Genomic DNA, 14,770 nt, shown 5'->3' on the forward strand with positions numbered 1-14,770 from the left:
CCCATCAAAACAACTTTACATATATAAAAGTGCTTTTGTTTTAAGTTATCCAAACATAAAATACTCAAAAACACTTAACTTACTCTTAAAAGCACTTTTAAAAAAAATGCTTCTACAAATTAAAAAAAAAAAACTCTTTTTCCAAAAACTAACCCAAACAAGACCTTAATCTCAAACGAAGTGGTATTTAACAATCTAGAATGCCCAAATACCCTGACTACTTGCTATCTGGTGTTGTTAATATGAAAAAATAAAAAATAAAAAATAAAAAAAGTACAATTTTTCTTTCTATTGATATGGCAATACAATTAGCCCACATTTTCTTGTATCTCAAATAAACCAATAGCCGTTGCATATACATGAAAAGAATATAAACTTAGAACATGGAACCAAAGAGAACCAGCCCCTTATCTCCATGCAGGCAGAATCACTTAAGTGTTCCTACTCTTCGCTTGCTTTTTTTTTTTCTTTGTCTTTCAGGATAATAAACTGATAGTGTGCAATTTATGAACTACTGTAATCTGACGAGAAGGATAACGGTGCTTCATCATCATCTTCTTCTTCTTCACCATTCACATCATCATCTCCAACTTCATCTCCATATTCATCTCCCATCTCCTCATCCTCCACCTCATCTATCTCATCTTGCCCTTCTTGAACACCATCATCCTCATCCTCTGCCTCTTCCTCACCGTCTCCTTCACCATCTTCATCTTCTTCACTGTCATCATCCATTAAGCCGGTTGGTTCGTTGTGATTGTATTCTCGAGTGAAATCCATTGCCTGGTCATCATATTCATCCTCTGAAGGTTGGGCTTGATCTTCTGATTCTGACCCTATGCTGTTATCTTCAGCTTCTGCGAGGTAACTACCTCTCTTGCCCCCTCCAAGTCCCCACCGTGCTCTGCCCATACTCACCGGTGGTTCTACAATCTTGTCACGCTTGATACTGCTTGTTCCGGTGTTGAAATGGTCGGATAATGTTACCTTCACAACAGGAGCCCTACCCTCTGGTCTTTGGCGGGGCCTAGGAGTGCGTCGCCCACGTTGACGTCCACGGGCACCACGTACCTTCCCACCTCTTCTTGTATACTTCCGTGCAGTTCTCACATAAGTACCAAGAGTTCCACGCACCTTGAACTCCATTCTGGTAGAAGAACCAATTCCCCTTGGTCCCCTGCCTCGGCCACGGCCTCGAGCTGTAGGCCTACTGCCGCGAATCCCTCTTCCACGACCCCTCCTTCCATTCACATTATCAAGCCACATAGCTTCTTCCTGGTAGTCAATTAGGTCCTGAGGACATCTGGGATCAAGCTCTTGTGTGTTTTTGGCAACATTATACCTCGACGGAAGCTTCTGCATGAGAGGAGAAGGCCATTAAATCCACATGCTGAAAGTCAAAGCTTAAGATATGAGAATTAAAAGGCCTACACATCCTGGATTACTTCAGCCCACATGCAAAATCACTTCAACATTGATCATGAGGTTACGCTACTATCAAAGTCAAAGGCATAATACTAGAGTAGAGACTTCCTGTCTGTTATTTACATGAGATGCATGGCCATTTGGAATTGACATGTTGATGGAGTATGTATCAAATACGGAGAATGAACTTACAATTAACTCAGCAGCTTCTTTGTCCTTATGGAAACCTAACTTCTGCTCAACCATGTAAGCAACAGATGCATCAAGATCCAGAAGTCTTAAAGCCACAGCAGCTGTAGTATCTGGCACCCATGGCAATACAGGAGCTGGCGCAGAGAGAGAAGCAGAATTTTTAGCTGCAAGGCTAGCCACACCACTTAACAGCTCTTTTGTTGTTTCGAAACTCGAGGATAGGCAATCATGTATTATGGCAGCCTCTAGAAGAGTCAGAACCTGTGAGTGACAAATTGATTAAGACTAGTAACACTGATGAGATGCAGGTGGAAGAGAACACTTTAGTAAATACAGTTCTAACTAGAGTTCCATTTACACAGTTAGTTACACCATACCATTAACCAATCTCCAGACCATAACATACAGTTCACTGCACATATTTTTAGGTAGACAGCCAGAATGAACTCAATTACACAGGGAAACAACAAAACTTTTTGAATCAAATGCTCCTCCTAATTCAGAAAAACATTTCTGAGGGCATGATAGAGTGGATATATGGGCAAAGAAGAATATAAGGCTCAAAAAAGATATGCAAAGACTTGTACAATCGCAAAGTGGAATAAACATAAACAGCTACATGGAATTACTAGAGATAAAATGTGTTCTGAGAATGAGGATACAAATCGGAAAGATGGTGAAAAACTTTATACTGATTACCGTAATTGAGTTTGGTGGCCTAAATTATCAGCAAATCTAAATAAGTAGGAAAGGCATAATCGGTTTGTTAGCAAGGATAGACCACGATGATTTTAAGAATCTAACTGGTGCTTAACAAAAATAAAACATATGTTTAGGGCAAAAGACTGATTTTATTTTACTTTATTTTATTTTTGTTATGGCAGCCAATGATAAGAATTTAATTACAGGACACCATCTAGATATGGTCCAAATACCTCAGGCTTGCTTCTCTTCCAGATCAAAGCAACATAGTTTAAAGTTTAAACTGCAGTTTCTTCGAAGAAGGAACTTTGTTTTACTACTTGGCCACTAATAGTTTCAGAATTCATGCAGACATGCAGTTAATCATTCATCTGATAAAAAATATAACTGAAAACCGCAAAACTAAAATAGATGACAGTATAATGCATAAAATAAAAGAGAAAACATAGAATGCAATTGTTCAAACTCTTGTGATAGCTTAAGAAGGCATGAACATAAAACTCAGTCAAATGCAAGTGCTGAAGGAGTATGATAAGTATAAATGGTAGGATAAAAGTCAACAAGGACATAGATTCGCCAAATCACATACTTGGAAAATGGTTATGATATCAAAACTTCGGAAGCTAACGTTTAAATAAGAAATCAATAACAATATAATTGAAAGATGAAAAATACCTGGAAAAGCTCCTCTGCAGATGAGGACGAATGCAGCTTCACTCCCCAGGATTTTCGGTAGCCCTCTGTCCAAAATGGCTGAAGAGCTTCTGCAGGAATTGAAACCTGAAAACAAAAACAGATTATTTACATACAACACAGGAGAAGGCTCGTGCCGGGGTAAAAAGGAATCAATCTTAAACAATAATACCCACCTCAATCAGTGATAGCTGTGCCTTCAAAAGGCGGATCCTGATGGGGGTAGAATCTGAGAGAACAAATTTCCAATCTGGATCCTTCATCCTCTTCTCTTCACATAGAACCACATGTTCAGAAAAGTTTGAATCAGCATTATGTAATATCTTGAATGTCTTGTGGCAAGAAGAGCAATGCCTTTCCTCAGCAAAGTAAGATTGGTAGCATGATTGGCAGGTTTGCAGAAGTTCAGAGCATCTTTTCTTTCCATACTTCATGGCATATAATATAGAAGGATTATAACTTTCTTGCCACATCCACCTAAGGAAGCCTTGGTATCTCCTTAGAGCTGCATTTCTCTCATCCTCATCTCGGCCAAGGTCAAATCTAAAAGATGATGAGTACTCCAATGGATCTGCATTTAGACCAGAAAGCATACTGCTTGGACTGCCAAGTTCCCTGCCACAATCAGACCTGGAAGACACTTCAGCTGCTCCTGCCTTGCCAAGACTTCCAATTGGTTTCACAGAATCAACACAATCTTTTCTCCTTTGTATTGTTTCTTTAAATGCTTTCTCAATTTTTTGCAGCATTGAATGTAAATGTGACTCCCTTAGCCCACGAATATCTAATGATGCTAAGAGAGCATCAAATGCCTGCATTGATTTTTATATATAAAACTAAAAATTAAAAAACTCCAAAGAGAATAACGCATAACATATGCACAGAATTATACAAATGAAAAAGCAATTTTGTAAAACCAAGATTATCAATATTCAGACTTGCACAAGCTTAAAAAGACCAATTTGACAATTCCCCCAAGGAATCCAGAGCTTCCAATGGACTATAAGGAAAAGGTGATTTACAACTGGCACATCAAAGAACTGCTGGATTGATAAATCTGGTGACATCAACTCTTTATAGCAGTAAAGGCAATAGCATAGCCACTGCTTAACCCACACCAATACATAAGATCAGGACATTGACAAGAAAAATTTTACTAATGTAACACCAAAGGAAACAATCCTCAAACCAATAACAAAATGTTAACACATGTCAAAAGCAAGATCAAATAAGTGCAGCCATAGTGTATAAAAGCCCATGCAAGTGCACTACAAATTCAGTCATAATGGAAGTCTCGTTCAAAACTATAATACATGCAAGAGCAAACTGCAACAGTGGAACATCAGAAATGAAGACAGCATAAAAGATATATACCTCTTCCGAATCAATAAGCTTCCAAAAGCCATCTCTAGATTCATAAAAGATCCTTCCCGAACCTGGATCATTTCGAGAAACAGAGGTCGAAAATAGCCAGTACCTATTGCGTCTACGGTCTTGACCTAATGGCAAAGATCTATATACATACATTTCTTCTGCTTTATGACCAATATATGACTTCAACTGTGAGCGTGACTTTTCTGCAGCATATCCATATGGCTGAGGTGCCAAAATATCTGTATTAGTCGAAAATTCTGGCCCCAACAAATTCTTCTCAGCAGACATGTTGCCATTACATAGGTTATGTGGATCAACAAATTGATCGTTGTTGAGAATATCTAAATTCCCATCACTACCCTTATTATCAACACCATGAAGTGGACTCCCCTCCATTGTGGCATTTGTTTGGCATGCCTCTGCTTTGTTTCCCATGGCAGAAGAATATGAATACCTGCCAGTGAATTCTTCCCTTATACGCCTCTTGTCCAGCTGTGCCTCTGCCCACATTTGCTTCTTAAGAGCACTCGCAGCTTCCAACCGCTCCTGCAAGAATCTTTCAGATGACACATAAAAAGAGCTTAACATCATCAAATGTTAAACAGAATAACAACATACCTCGAGAATAGCACGTATTGAGTTTCCTTCAATAGCCACACCAATCAAAGCCACGAGAGCATTAAGACGCTCCTCAACACTAAGGTCACAATATTCATCCTCTGTCAAACCTTGAACCCATGGCTCACAATTGCTTTCATCAACCTCCATGTCTCCTTGATCAAGGTTGTTTACTTCATCATGACAGTTTGAATCAGCATCAAGGCACTGACCATTGGGAGCACTTGATACACTCAAATCTTTTGATTTTTCTGAAGGATGCTTCTGAACATCTCTAAGCCTCCTTTGTGGATCAACTGCATCACAAAATGGCTCTCTCTTAACCTTATCCGTTAGTTGATTTGCTTTAGCATTTTTTTGTTCATTTGGAAGTAGAAAATTTTTATTTGGCTCTACTTCAGTTCCTGTATCATCAACTTCGGCATCATCCTCCCCATCACATTCAGAATCATCCTCTCTTTCAGCATCTTCTGCATCTTTCTCGGCTTCTTCAGAGTCAGAAGGAACGTTTTGAAAAACCTGTATTTTTTCCCGGGCAGCTGATAGTATCACATCAGTATCGGCAGGGTCTTTTCTATAAGGGGTCCGTACACAATATGTTGAAGGAGCTGTTCTTTCAAAAAGTTTTGTATCTCTAGAAAGTGCGGCAGCAATAGATGCCTCTGGTGTCTTGCTGGTTGTGAGATCCCTCAATCCAGATTTCTGATGAAAAGGAATGATACAACTAAGAGGGAAAGAAACAAGAAATAGAACAAACAGCCTGGAAGAAGCCATTTACCTGGATTTTGTCTGCAACTTCTAATATGGTCAACCCCTTGCTTCCTTCAAGAGAGAGAACGTGAAATGCAGCAAACTTCACTGTTCCAGGAGTTAAACGGTGCCGAGACCTCCGAGGATGAGTAAAGCCCTTTTCTTGCATCAAAGCAACAGCATTTTCAGCTGCTGCACCATTCCTTAGATTAGTTATTATATCCTCACCATCATTACCCTGCAGTCATATTCAGAGATACAGGCTATGTCATACCATTACTAGAGAATTATGGAAAAGCATCTTTGATTACGTATGCATGAACCAAGTAATAATATCATCAGGACATAGAGAAACCTTCCTACCCACAGGATGGTGCTAATCATCTAGTAAATAATTTTTATTATGTAAATAATTTTATTATGCAAATAATTGTTATCACTTGACGTAATTGTACTCACTCCAAAACTAAATACAACAAGATTAGCTCACTTGCTTAACGTAATTGAACTCATACAGCTCTCACGTAATAGTGTATGTCAAATGCAATCTATTGATACAATTCTCATCTTAAATATAATGCTCATATAGCATATAAACCCCTAAGAAAGAGATGGAGGAAAACATGAAAAGAATCCGCTGCTGATCCTAGAACAATTTTAAAAGGAAAAGTTAAAGTGATAGACATTGTTATGAGAATGCAATCAACAAGAAGCCAATGATGGATTAATCATGATGACTTAAACAATTGGCATTGTATTGGTTAAGGCTGTACAATGAGTTATTACTAAGCTTCTGAGTGAAACACAGATAGCAGTTTACATTACAGTCAACTACCTATTATAATTAGGTTTGGCAAAATTATTGGCCTGACCAATTTCATGCAGGTGAGAAGAAAACATTATTACAAACATATTTAACTAAGGTGGATACAATTTAATTGCACACCAGGAAGAAAAAAAGCTACCATAGTTTGAAATATAATAGATGCTTAATGACATATCACAGAAACTTTACCAAACTGAGTCAGTTTGTATACCTCATGATCGTCACGGAAATATGCATGCTCAACATTCTTTTTCTTCAATTTTGGGCCAAATCCAGCTGACAAAGCAAATTGCCGTAGTATTTCAGGCCATGTCATAAAATTCAAGTGGCGCTGCCAGCGACGAATATCAAAACCCCAAGAATACGCCTAGAGAAAGAGGAACATTAGTTGTCATGCCAAAGAAAGACTTTTAAACCAATGAGACGATCAACGTATGGTACAACAGGAATGGCCGCTCACCCCTTCAACCATATGAGGGTGACCACCTCCAGGATTAGCAGCACTAGTTTGATTGCTCCCCAATGACATAGATGGAGTCCTTGCAACATCCTCAATATCTTTAATGATAGATTTCAGAAGAGCAACATGTATTTCTCCTAGTAACCTCGAATCCTGTAAAGAGCTAAGAATTATGAATCTGAAGCAATTCTGGAGTGGTGGAATAGCTACAGAGGATTGCTGATATTGCAGAAATAAGCAGCATAGCTAGCATCTGTGGTGTAAGAGTCAACCAGCTGTCAGCATATATTAAGCATGCTTTGCATAAGACGCGAGTCAATAATGATCGAAGCATGTAAGAACCATTAGTGTGTGGGTCATGCTATCTAAAATCATGAAAACAGGAAGACTTGAACAAAATTAGATTGTAAAACAGGCAAAAGAGCAATTAGCTGTAGTATTGGCCATTACCCATTAAATTAAAGAGCATCATTGTAATATTTATCTAACATGGTGACAAGACAAAGAGGTAAACAAAATAAGTGTTAACCAAGAACATTTATCTGGCAAAGCATTGGTTGTTATCAATCAGATTTACGAATAGCAATGGAACAGCTTCGGGCCTGCCACCTCACAAACATTTCATGTCATTTTGACCTAAACCAACATGATGTTTCCGATTGCCCACCAATGGTAAACAATTAAAGAACACAAGATAATATCAATAATCAGGACTAAAACATAGTGAACTTACATAATCATGCAGAGCTTGAACAAACTCATCAAGAGTAAAAGGCCAGAGCTTGAGGACATCACCAAATGTGATTAGAAACTTCCATGCCTGGTTCATGACAAACACATGCATAAGACAAAAATAATTCCCAGGCTTCATAGCTTGACATGAACTCTTTAGTAAATTGCATTAATCAAAACATAGAAAGATGGCAGCTGATATAACAAAATGAGACAAGCACAAGCTGCCATTTAGCAATGTAGTAATCATTATTACACCCACAACTTTGTGTCCACACTAGCTATTTAATTCATAAAGGGTGTTAGTATGGAAAAGTAATGTTTTTGTTGTACAAATGAAATGTGGAGCATGCATAGCATTCCACCAGGTAAAAAATCCACTGGAAGAAATAACTAAATATTACACAAAAAACAAGTCATTGTATTATAAGACTAAGAATAAATACCATGAGAAGGTTCCCAATATTTTCTTCAGAATTGATCCATGGCTTAACAGAAAAGGGTCTTTTTAAGCAAACTGATGAAGGAGGAAACGTACTCAACATATCTGCAACCAAAAGTATACAAATAGAAATTCAAAATCTTCCACATGCGAGTAACGATGTGCACTGCACATGAAAATGTAAATGATTTCAACAGTAAAACAACAAGAACATCAAGAACAACAACAATTATTGAATGCTACAGATTGCTTAGTTACCAAAGTTTGATGCATCCTTCCTATTCTTTGGATACTTGTGGTGCATTATGGAAAAGACAAAAATAAATAAAAAATAAAATTAAAAATAAACCTCTAAATTCATCAAGCCGTTGTAAAGTATCAAAATCAAGAGCCATTATTGATGGTAATCCTTTACTAGATGTGGCCAATTCCATGAGTTCTAGTCGTTCATCCTCAACAAGCTCCGTATATTCTCTAGCAATTCTGCGAGCGGTAGCTCTCTCATTGGCAGCCTTAAGTCTTGCTGCCTCCTTCTCCCTTCGCATTTCTTCTTTCTGCCTCAGCTTCTCGGCCTAAACACAGACAAACAAGCAAAGAGTCACCAGATTTCCTTAGGTTTGAAAGCAGATCAAATATAATCACTCACTCTCAAGGACTCTTTCATTAAAATCTTTTCTCTCCGTTCATTTTCACGTCTTTGTTCTCTAAGGAACCTCTCTTCCTCGCGTTGCTTTTCACGCATCAATCTCTCCTCTTCCTTCCTTCTTTCTCGATCATGCCTTTCCATCTCCCTACGCATTTGTTCCTCTCGCTGCAGACACAAAACTTTTGTAAGTTTGGCTGGCTGATGGTTATAGATGACAAAATGACATGGAACAAAGGCACACCTTTCTTCTTAAAATATCTTGTTTCTCAAGCTCTTTCCTTATTCGTTTTTCATGGGCTTCAACTTCCTTTGCGATCCTTGCTTCATCACTCTAAACCATTATCAAGTTGCAATATTATATTCACAAGAATTTGAAGCCCAACACAGAACTTATATGTGAATTTGTACATACCTTGCGTTTCCTCTCCATCCGAGAAACATCATCATCACGGAAAGTTCTCCTCTCAGATGTTAAATATGAATTCTCTATTCCCACAACCGGATGAGTACCATATTGGCCATCAAGTGCAGAGTTCGTATGAGAATTATGGTGTTGAGGATTGTCATACTCTGTGGAACCTGAAGAAAGCATCTGCTGCCTCCCTTGTTGAGACAGAAGGCTGGAACTTGACATATGTCCTTGAAAAGTATAGCTCGGGGCCACCTGCTCATTGCCACGCATGCTTTGCCCTCCAGAAGCTAAAGATGACGCTCGGCTATGGATATCTGCTGACGAGTCATAGTAATGAGACTGAGAGGTCCTTTCATCTGCACGTGCACTTGGTTGCTCTGGGAGAAATTGATACTCCTGAAGAGCCCTTGAACCAGCATGAGAATGCGTGAGATGAGTGCCACCCATTCCAGACTTTTTCTTACCACTTGATGAATTTGGAATAAAAGACGATTCTGCACTGTGCAAGAAAGTTGATGCCTGAAAGCCAAAAGAGTATCATTTAACCAGTTAAAAATCATATATATTAGCATAGTGAAAAAAAAATTCCTCTCTCTGAGGACAAACCAATAGTCATCTTTGTTATGACCAACAATAGAAGAATTACTGGTTCACAGAAATGGTATATTACTACGGTAATAAGATTACTATGGTAATGAGGTTGGGAATGTTATATGCCCAGAAATGTTGTGGTAATTTTATGATAACCATGTTTAGTTAAGAACTCGTATTACTAGTAATCTTTCGTCACCATATTTGCTTAGTTGAGCTTGTATTTTTTAAATTTTTGAAGAGAGAATGAGAAAATAATTAGATTGAAAGGGTGAGGGCAAATTTTTTGGTGGTAAACAACTATTTTGGTGGTAACGTCATTACCGACTTATTTAGTAATATTTCACTATTGATAATCTCACATTACCGTTAACATTACTAGTATTATAGTAACCAAACATGTTAATATGATCAAATTACCGCCTGATTCCCGGTAATGTTTTCACATTACCACAAACTAAACAGCCCCTTAATGTATTAAGGGGCACCAGAAAGAAGTCATATAAAGCATTAGCCTTGAACAATCCAAGCAAGGTGCTACCATAATATATCAAGAAGCCAATTGAAGCCTCATACTAAAAAAGATAAGGGAAAAAAAACCTTCATTGACTTCGTGTCATGCCTTTCATATATTTTTCCATCATATGGCCGAATATGCTGCTTTTGTTGACCTGTAATTGGTGTTCAACAATAAAAAAATAAAAATAAAAATAAATACTAGAAACTCTACAGAATATAACCCAAAAATAATAATAAAATAATAAAATAAATCAAGAATAACTAATTTGGAATTTTTTCAAAAAATAAACAAACTGGTCTTGAAAAGGATTCAACATGTTCCTTAACACTGGAATTTGAACAAGTAGCTGCTACAAGAATTAATAGATGAACAAAATCAAGCAGAAAGGTTGAAACAAATATCAACATCAAAAGAATAACAAAAGACAAGCACAATATATAGTCTCCTTTGCCCAATGAATTGCTATTGCATACCATAGACATCATGCAAATATATCCATTACTACAATTTCTTGTATCTCTGTTGATCAAAAAGAAATGCAGTGTACTAAGTTACTTATATAATCGTTACATATGATATCCACCATATTGATATTGACAATCTGCTATTTAATTCTTACTTGTGAAAGAGGTTGAAAAATATAGATGTTATAACATTAGATCCCATGAATAGACACATTCAGCACATTAGTGGAAAGTGAAATTAAAAGGTTTTTAATTTTCTATTACTCTATGACTCCTAACAGTTTCTAACTAGTTTAGACTCAAAGATCTAAAAGGTACTGGAGAAGACTCAGCAAATCATTCATTTAACATTGCAAGTAAAAATACCTGAATTTTCAAATCTATCCAAGAAATGATGAGTTGCTGGGTGCCGATGAGATAAAACTGCTGGTGCATCAGATTCTTGAGGATCCATAACATAAAAAAGAACAGGAAAACCACATTGTCAACAGTGTAAAGAAGAACTCAAACCACATAGGTCCTAGAAAATACTCAAAACAGAAATACACTCATTTAAGGAGAATCAAAATGAGGAATAGTAAAAAAAATTGAAGTGGTATGCTGATCTTCAGCGACCTAAATCTTTTGACCTTTGCTGCATAACTAACATAACAATAACACATACTGCAGGTTGTTCAAGAAGCACAACCACATGTAGTTTCTTCTTCTTCTAAGTGCATGAGCCTCATAAATAATCTATTCCACACAACAAAAGAATTTTAAAAAAAGGTCATACTCTACATAAACAACTCCTTTGGGAACTCAGCATTTTCCTGGACAAATTTTCGACGGTGATCATCAACTTATCAAAATTCTATGGATTTCGTGTTTCCATTCTTAACAAACTACTAAGTTCTCAACTCAAATTAATACTCAGAAACCACATAACTACTCACATTAGCTAGAAGATGTCACTCTTTCATAATCATACTAGAGATAGAGATACCAATTTCAAAAACCAACAAATGCATTGACCAGGGTAATAAGTTCAAAGTTATACCTATTGGAGCCCCAAATGCACCCGGAGGCAGAGGATCAAACTCCACTCCAAGTATTGGCCCATCCTCCCTCAACCTCTCACCGAGCTGTGCCTCCACAGAAGCAATCACCCGCATCTCCAACACTGACAGCTGCGGAACAGGAGGAGCAATCAGCGGCGCCACCTCATAGTACCTCTTCCGCCCAACCGCACTCGACATCTCGGCCCCAATCCTCGACCCCGCAGCCCGTGCAGCAGCACCCTTCCTCGGCTCCGCCAAGTGGCTAGGGCTAGGACTTGACCCTGACCCAGAGGCCGAGCCCACCATCATATCACCGCCCGCCTGCTGCATCGCCGCCTCCGTCGCCGGCGGCGGCGGCGGCGGCGATGTTTCCTCCCTCCGCGACCTCTTCACCGGAGGGAACTTCCGGTCCTTCAACCTCCGGTGACAGAACCACATCTGAAGCTGCCGATCCGTCAGCCCTGTCTTCACTGACAGCTCCGCCCTCAAGGATTCCGACGGGTACGTCTCCACTACCCCCAAATCCAATCCCAATCAAATTCACCCAAAAACCCAAAAAAATCCAATAAAAAAAGAAGAAAAAAAATTCACAAACCCGCATAAGTCTTCTCAAGAATCTCCAATTGGTAGGGGCTCTTCATCATCCTCTTCACCGGCTTTTCTCCGGCGCTCTCCGGCGTCTTCTTCCACCCCTCCGATGGCCTCTTCCCCTCCGCCCCATCCCCAACCTCCATCTTGCAACCCTAGATCTCAAATCGAGCGAAAAACAATCCTCATTTATTTATACGAAAAATCAGAGAAAAACAACGAAAAGCGAAACCGAGATGAGCGGTTGGATTTCATCGAGAATATGAACAAATAGAACAAGAAAAGCAATGAAGAAGAGAAGGATTCAATGATAATTAAAACAAAAAGATTGGGGATAATTAGAAAATTAGTGGTGTTGGTCTTCAAGTCGTTGGCCATGAAATCCATTTTGGAAAAAAAGAAAAAAATGAAAAACAAAATTATTTTTATTTTTATTTTATTATGATTAGAACCCCCAAAAAATAATTTTTTTTTTAAGGAAATTTAGTGAAGGGTTTGATGAAAAGTTTGGGAAAGGGGGATCTATATAGAGAGAGAGATATGGATTGAGATCTATCTTTATATATATATATATATATTTTTAATTGTAAAATTGTTTTTTAAATTATTATTTTTTATTTATTTTATTGTCCTTTGGATGGATGCGTTGAAACCTTTTTGAGTACGAGGGTGTTGTCCTTTCTTGATCTTTGGGGCTGGAGATTGCGGATCTGATGATCTGTTTTTCTTTTATTTTGGGTTTTTCTGCAAATGCGCTCCAGAGGAATCAGTAAATTGCATATACCCCCCTGAAAGTTTACAAAAATATGCAGTTTTATGTTTATACCCCTTGAGACTATGAAATAAGAAAATTCTTGCCATACTGATTAAAATCATGTTCACAGGTCACATCTAGTGAACTATTTGAAGAAGATTTCAATATAAATATGAATGATAAGAACACTGTTTAAGTTTCATTTAAATTTTTATTAAATTAAAGATAAATGTACATAGACATAGGATATATATAAATACAAATAGATCAAGGAGAAAGAGGGAAACCAATCCCATGACGAGTGGTAGGAAAAGCAACAAAGAAGGAGCTACAAACAACACCAATTCCAACAGGCAAACAAGTTAACAACTGCACAATATCCTCTGAAGGCTCTGGAAAGAAACACATAACCACATTCTTATTAAACAAAGCAACAGCACCAAACACCAGGACATTCATGAAAGCATGAAGCCAGTCAATGAACTTCATCCTATAACTCTTCTCCATCTCCGGTGATAACCGAGAGCCACCATCAAGGATCCACAAACCATGGAGAGTGGCGAAGCCGTATCGAACTTTGCCGGAAGAGTCTTTAAAGCTGTCTGTGAAGCTTAGGAAGAAGCATGAGAAAGTGCAAAGAGAAAGGAGGAGTATGGTGAGGGATTGGTTGATGGAGTTGGTGCAGTGGCCTTGGCTGGTGAAGATGGGGGAGAGGAGATGGAAGGTGAGGACTGTGCCGGTTGGGAGGAGGTTGGCAAGGTGAGCAGTGCTTTTGAAGGTTTGGTTTATGGCTTTTTGGATCAATGTTTCTTGGGTTTCTGATAAGAGAGGTTGTTTTTCTTGGTCATGTTCTTCTTCATCTTCTTCAGAGATTTTCATGGTTGGAACTTGGTGGTATTATTGTGTTGTTTACTAGTATATGTATGTATATATTTTAAAGAGATGCTTGGAAGGGAAAGAGGATTAAGGATTATATTGCTTGGAAGGAAGGGAAAAGCTAGAGAAATTAAGCTTTTGAAGGAAAGTGTGATCCACTTGCACTTTTTCACATGAAATAAGGGATGTTTGTTGCTTTTTTGTTAGATAGAAGGAAGGAGATAAACCGTATCTTTGTAATAAAACTGACATATATATATATATATATATATTTGTATATGTATATAGGTTTGAGAGAGAAAAATATACACAATGAGTCTACTTCAGCCAACAACTAGTCCGGAGGCAAAATTGAGCCACATGACCCATCAGAATGGTAGGTTGTATTATAAATAAATCAACAACTAAAAATAAAATTCGAGTGACACTCAGGAGGAGATGATCGAACGTAGAAAATGGATATTATTTTGATAAATATGGATAAAGTTTTGGATTGAAATTTCAATTTTTGAATTGGAAGAAAATTATGGTGTGTTTGTGTTTATCAATCAAGAACTAGATTTTTTTATTATTATTTTTCTTTCAGAAAAAGATGTGGAAAGTGAAGTTTTGAAATTTTTTTAACTAGAATTTTTTTTTATCAAAATACTGGTTTTTATAATAAA

The 14,770-nt window shown here is 37.8% G+C and overlaps 2 protein-coding genes across 4 annotated transcripts; both read right to left on the bottom strand.

Moving 5' to 3' along the window:
- Window positions 1-265: 265 nt before the first annotated feature.
- Window positions 266-12,925, bottom strand: LOC120259075 (homeobox-DDT domain protein RLT2-like). 3 transcript variants are annotated; one of them, XM_039266612.1, is made up of 19 exons: window positions 12,483-12,925; window positions 11,887-12,399; window positions 11,214-11,297; window positions 10,464-10,534; window positions 9,273-9,791; window positions 9,102-9,191; window positions 8,861-9,025; window positions 8,564-8,786; window positions 8,219-8,319; window positions 7,774-7,860; window positions 7,041-7,193; window positions 6,792-6,947; window positions 5,783-5,992; window positions 5,005-5,706; window positions 4,387-4,932; window positions 3,189-3,824; window positions 2,995-3,099; window positions 1,618-1,878; window positions 266-1,353 (listed from the first exon to the last, which is right to left on the bottom strand). In XM_039266612.1, exons 1-19 carry the CDS (start codon window positions 12,619-12,621, stop codon window positions 505-507), a joined length of 5,610 nt encoding a protein of 1,869 aa, XP_039122546.1. In that variant the 5' UTR covers window positions 12,622-12,925; the 3' UTR covers window positions 266-504. The 3 variants fall into 3 exon arrangements, with proteins under 3 accessions (XP_039122546.1, XP_039122545.1, XP_039122547.1); XM_039266611.1 differs by having other exon boundaries at window positions 266-1,356; window positions 12,483-12,922; XM_039266613.1 differs by having other exon boundaries at window positions 266-1,356; window positions 11,214-11,288; window positions 12,483-12,921.
- Window positions 12,926-13,448: 523 nt separating this feature from the next.
- On the bottom strand, window positions 13,449-14,293 carry LOC120259190 (protein DMP6). The gene has a single exon (XM_039266748.1). It carries the CDS (start codon window positions 14,106-14,108, stop codon window positions 13,497-13,499), a length of 612 nt encoding a protein of 203 aa, XP_039122682.1. The 5' UTR covers window positions 14,109-14,293; the 3' UTR covers window positions 13,449-13,496.
- Window positions 14,294-14,770: the final 477 nt, after the last annotated feature.

This window comes from Dioscorea cayenensis, chromosome 4 (assembly GCF_009730915.1).
Source record: "Dioscorea cayenensis subsp. rotundata cultivar TDr96_F1 chromosome 4, TDr96_F1_v2_PseudoChromosome.rev07_lg8_w22 25.fasta, whole genome shotgun sequence".
Taxonomy (NCBI): domain Eukaryota; kingdom Viridiplantae; phylum Streptophyta; class Magnoliopsida; order Dioscoreales; family Dioscoreaceae; genus Dioscorea; species Dioscorea cayenensis.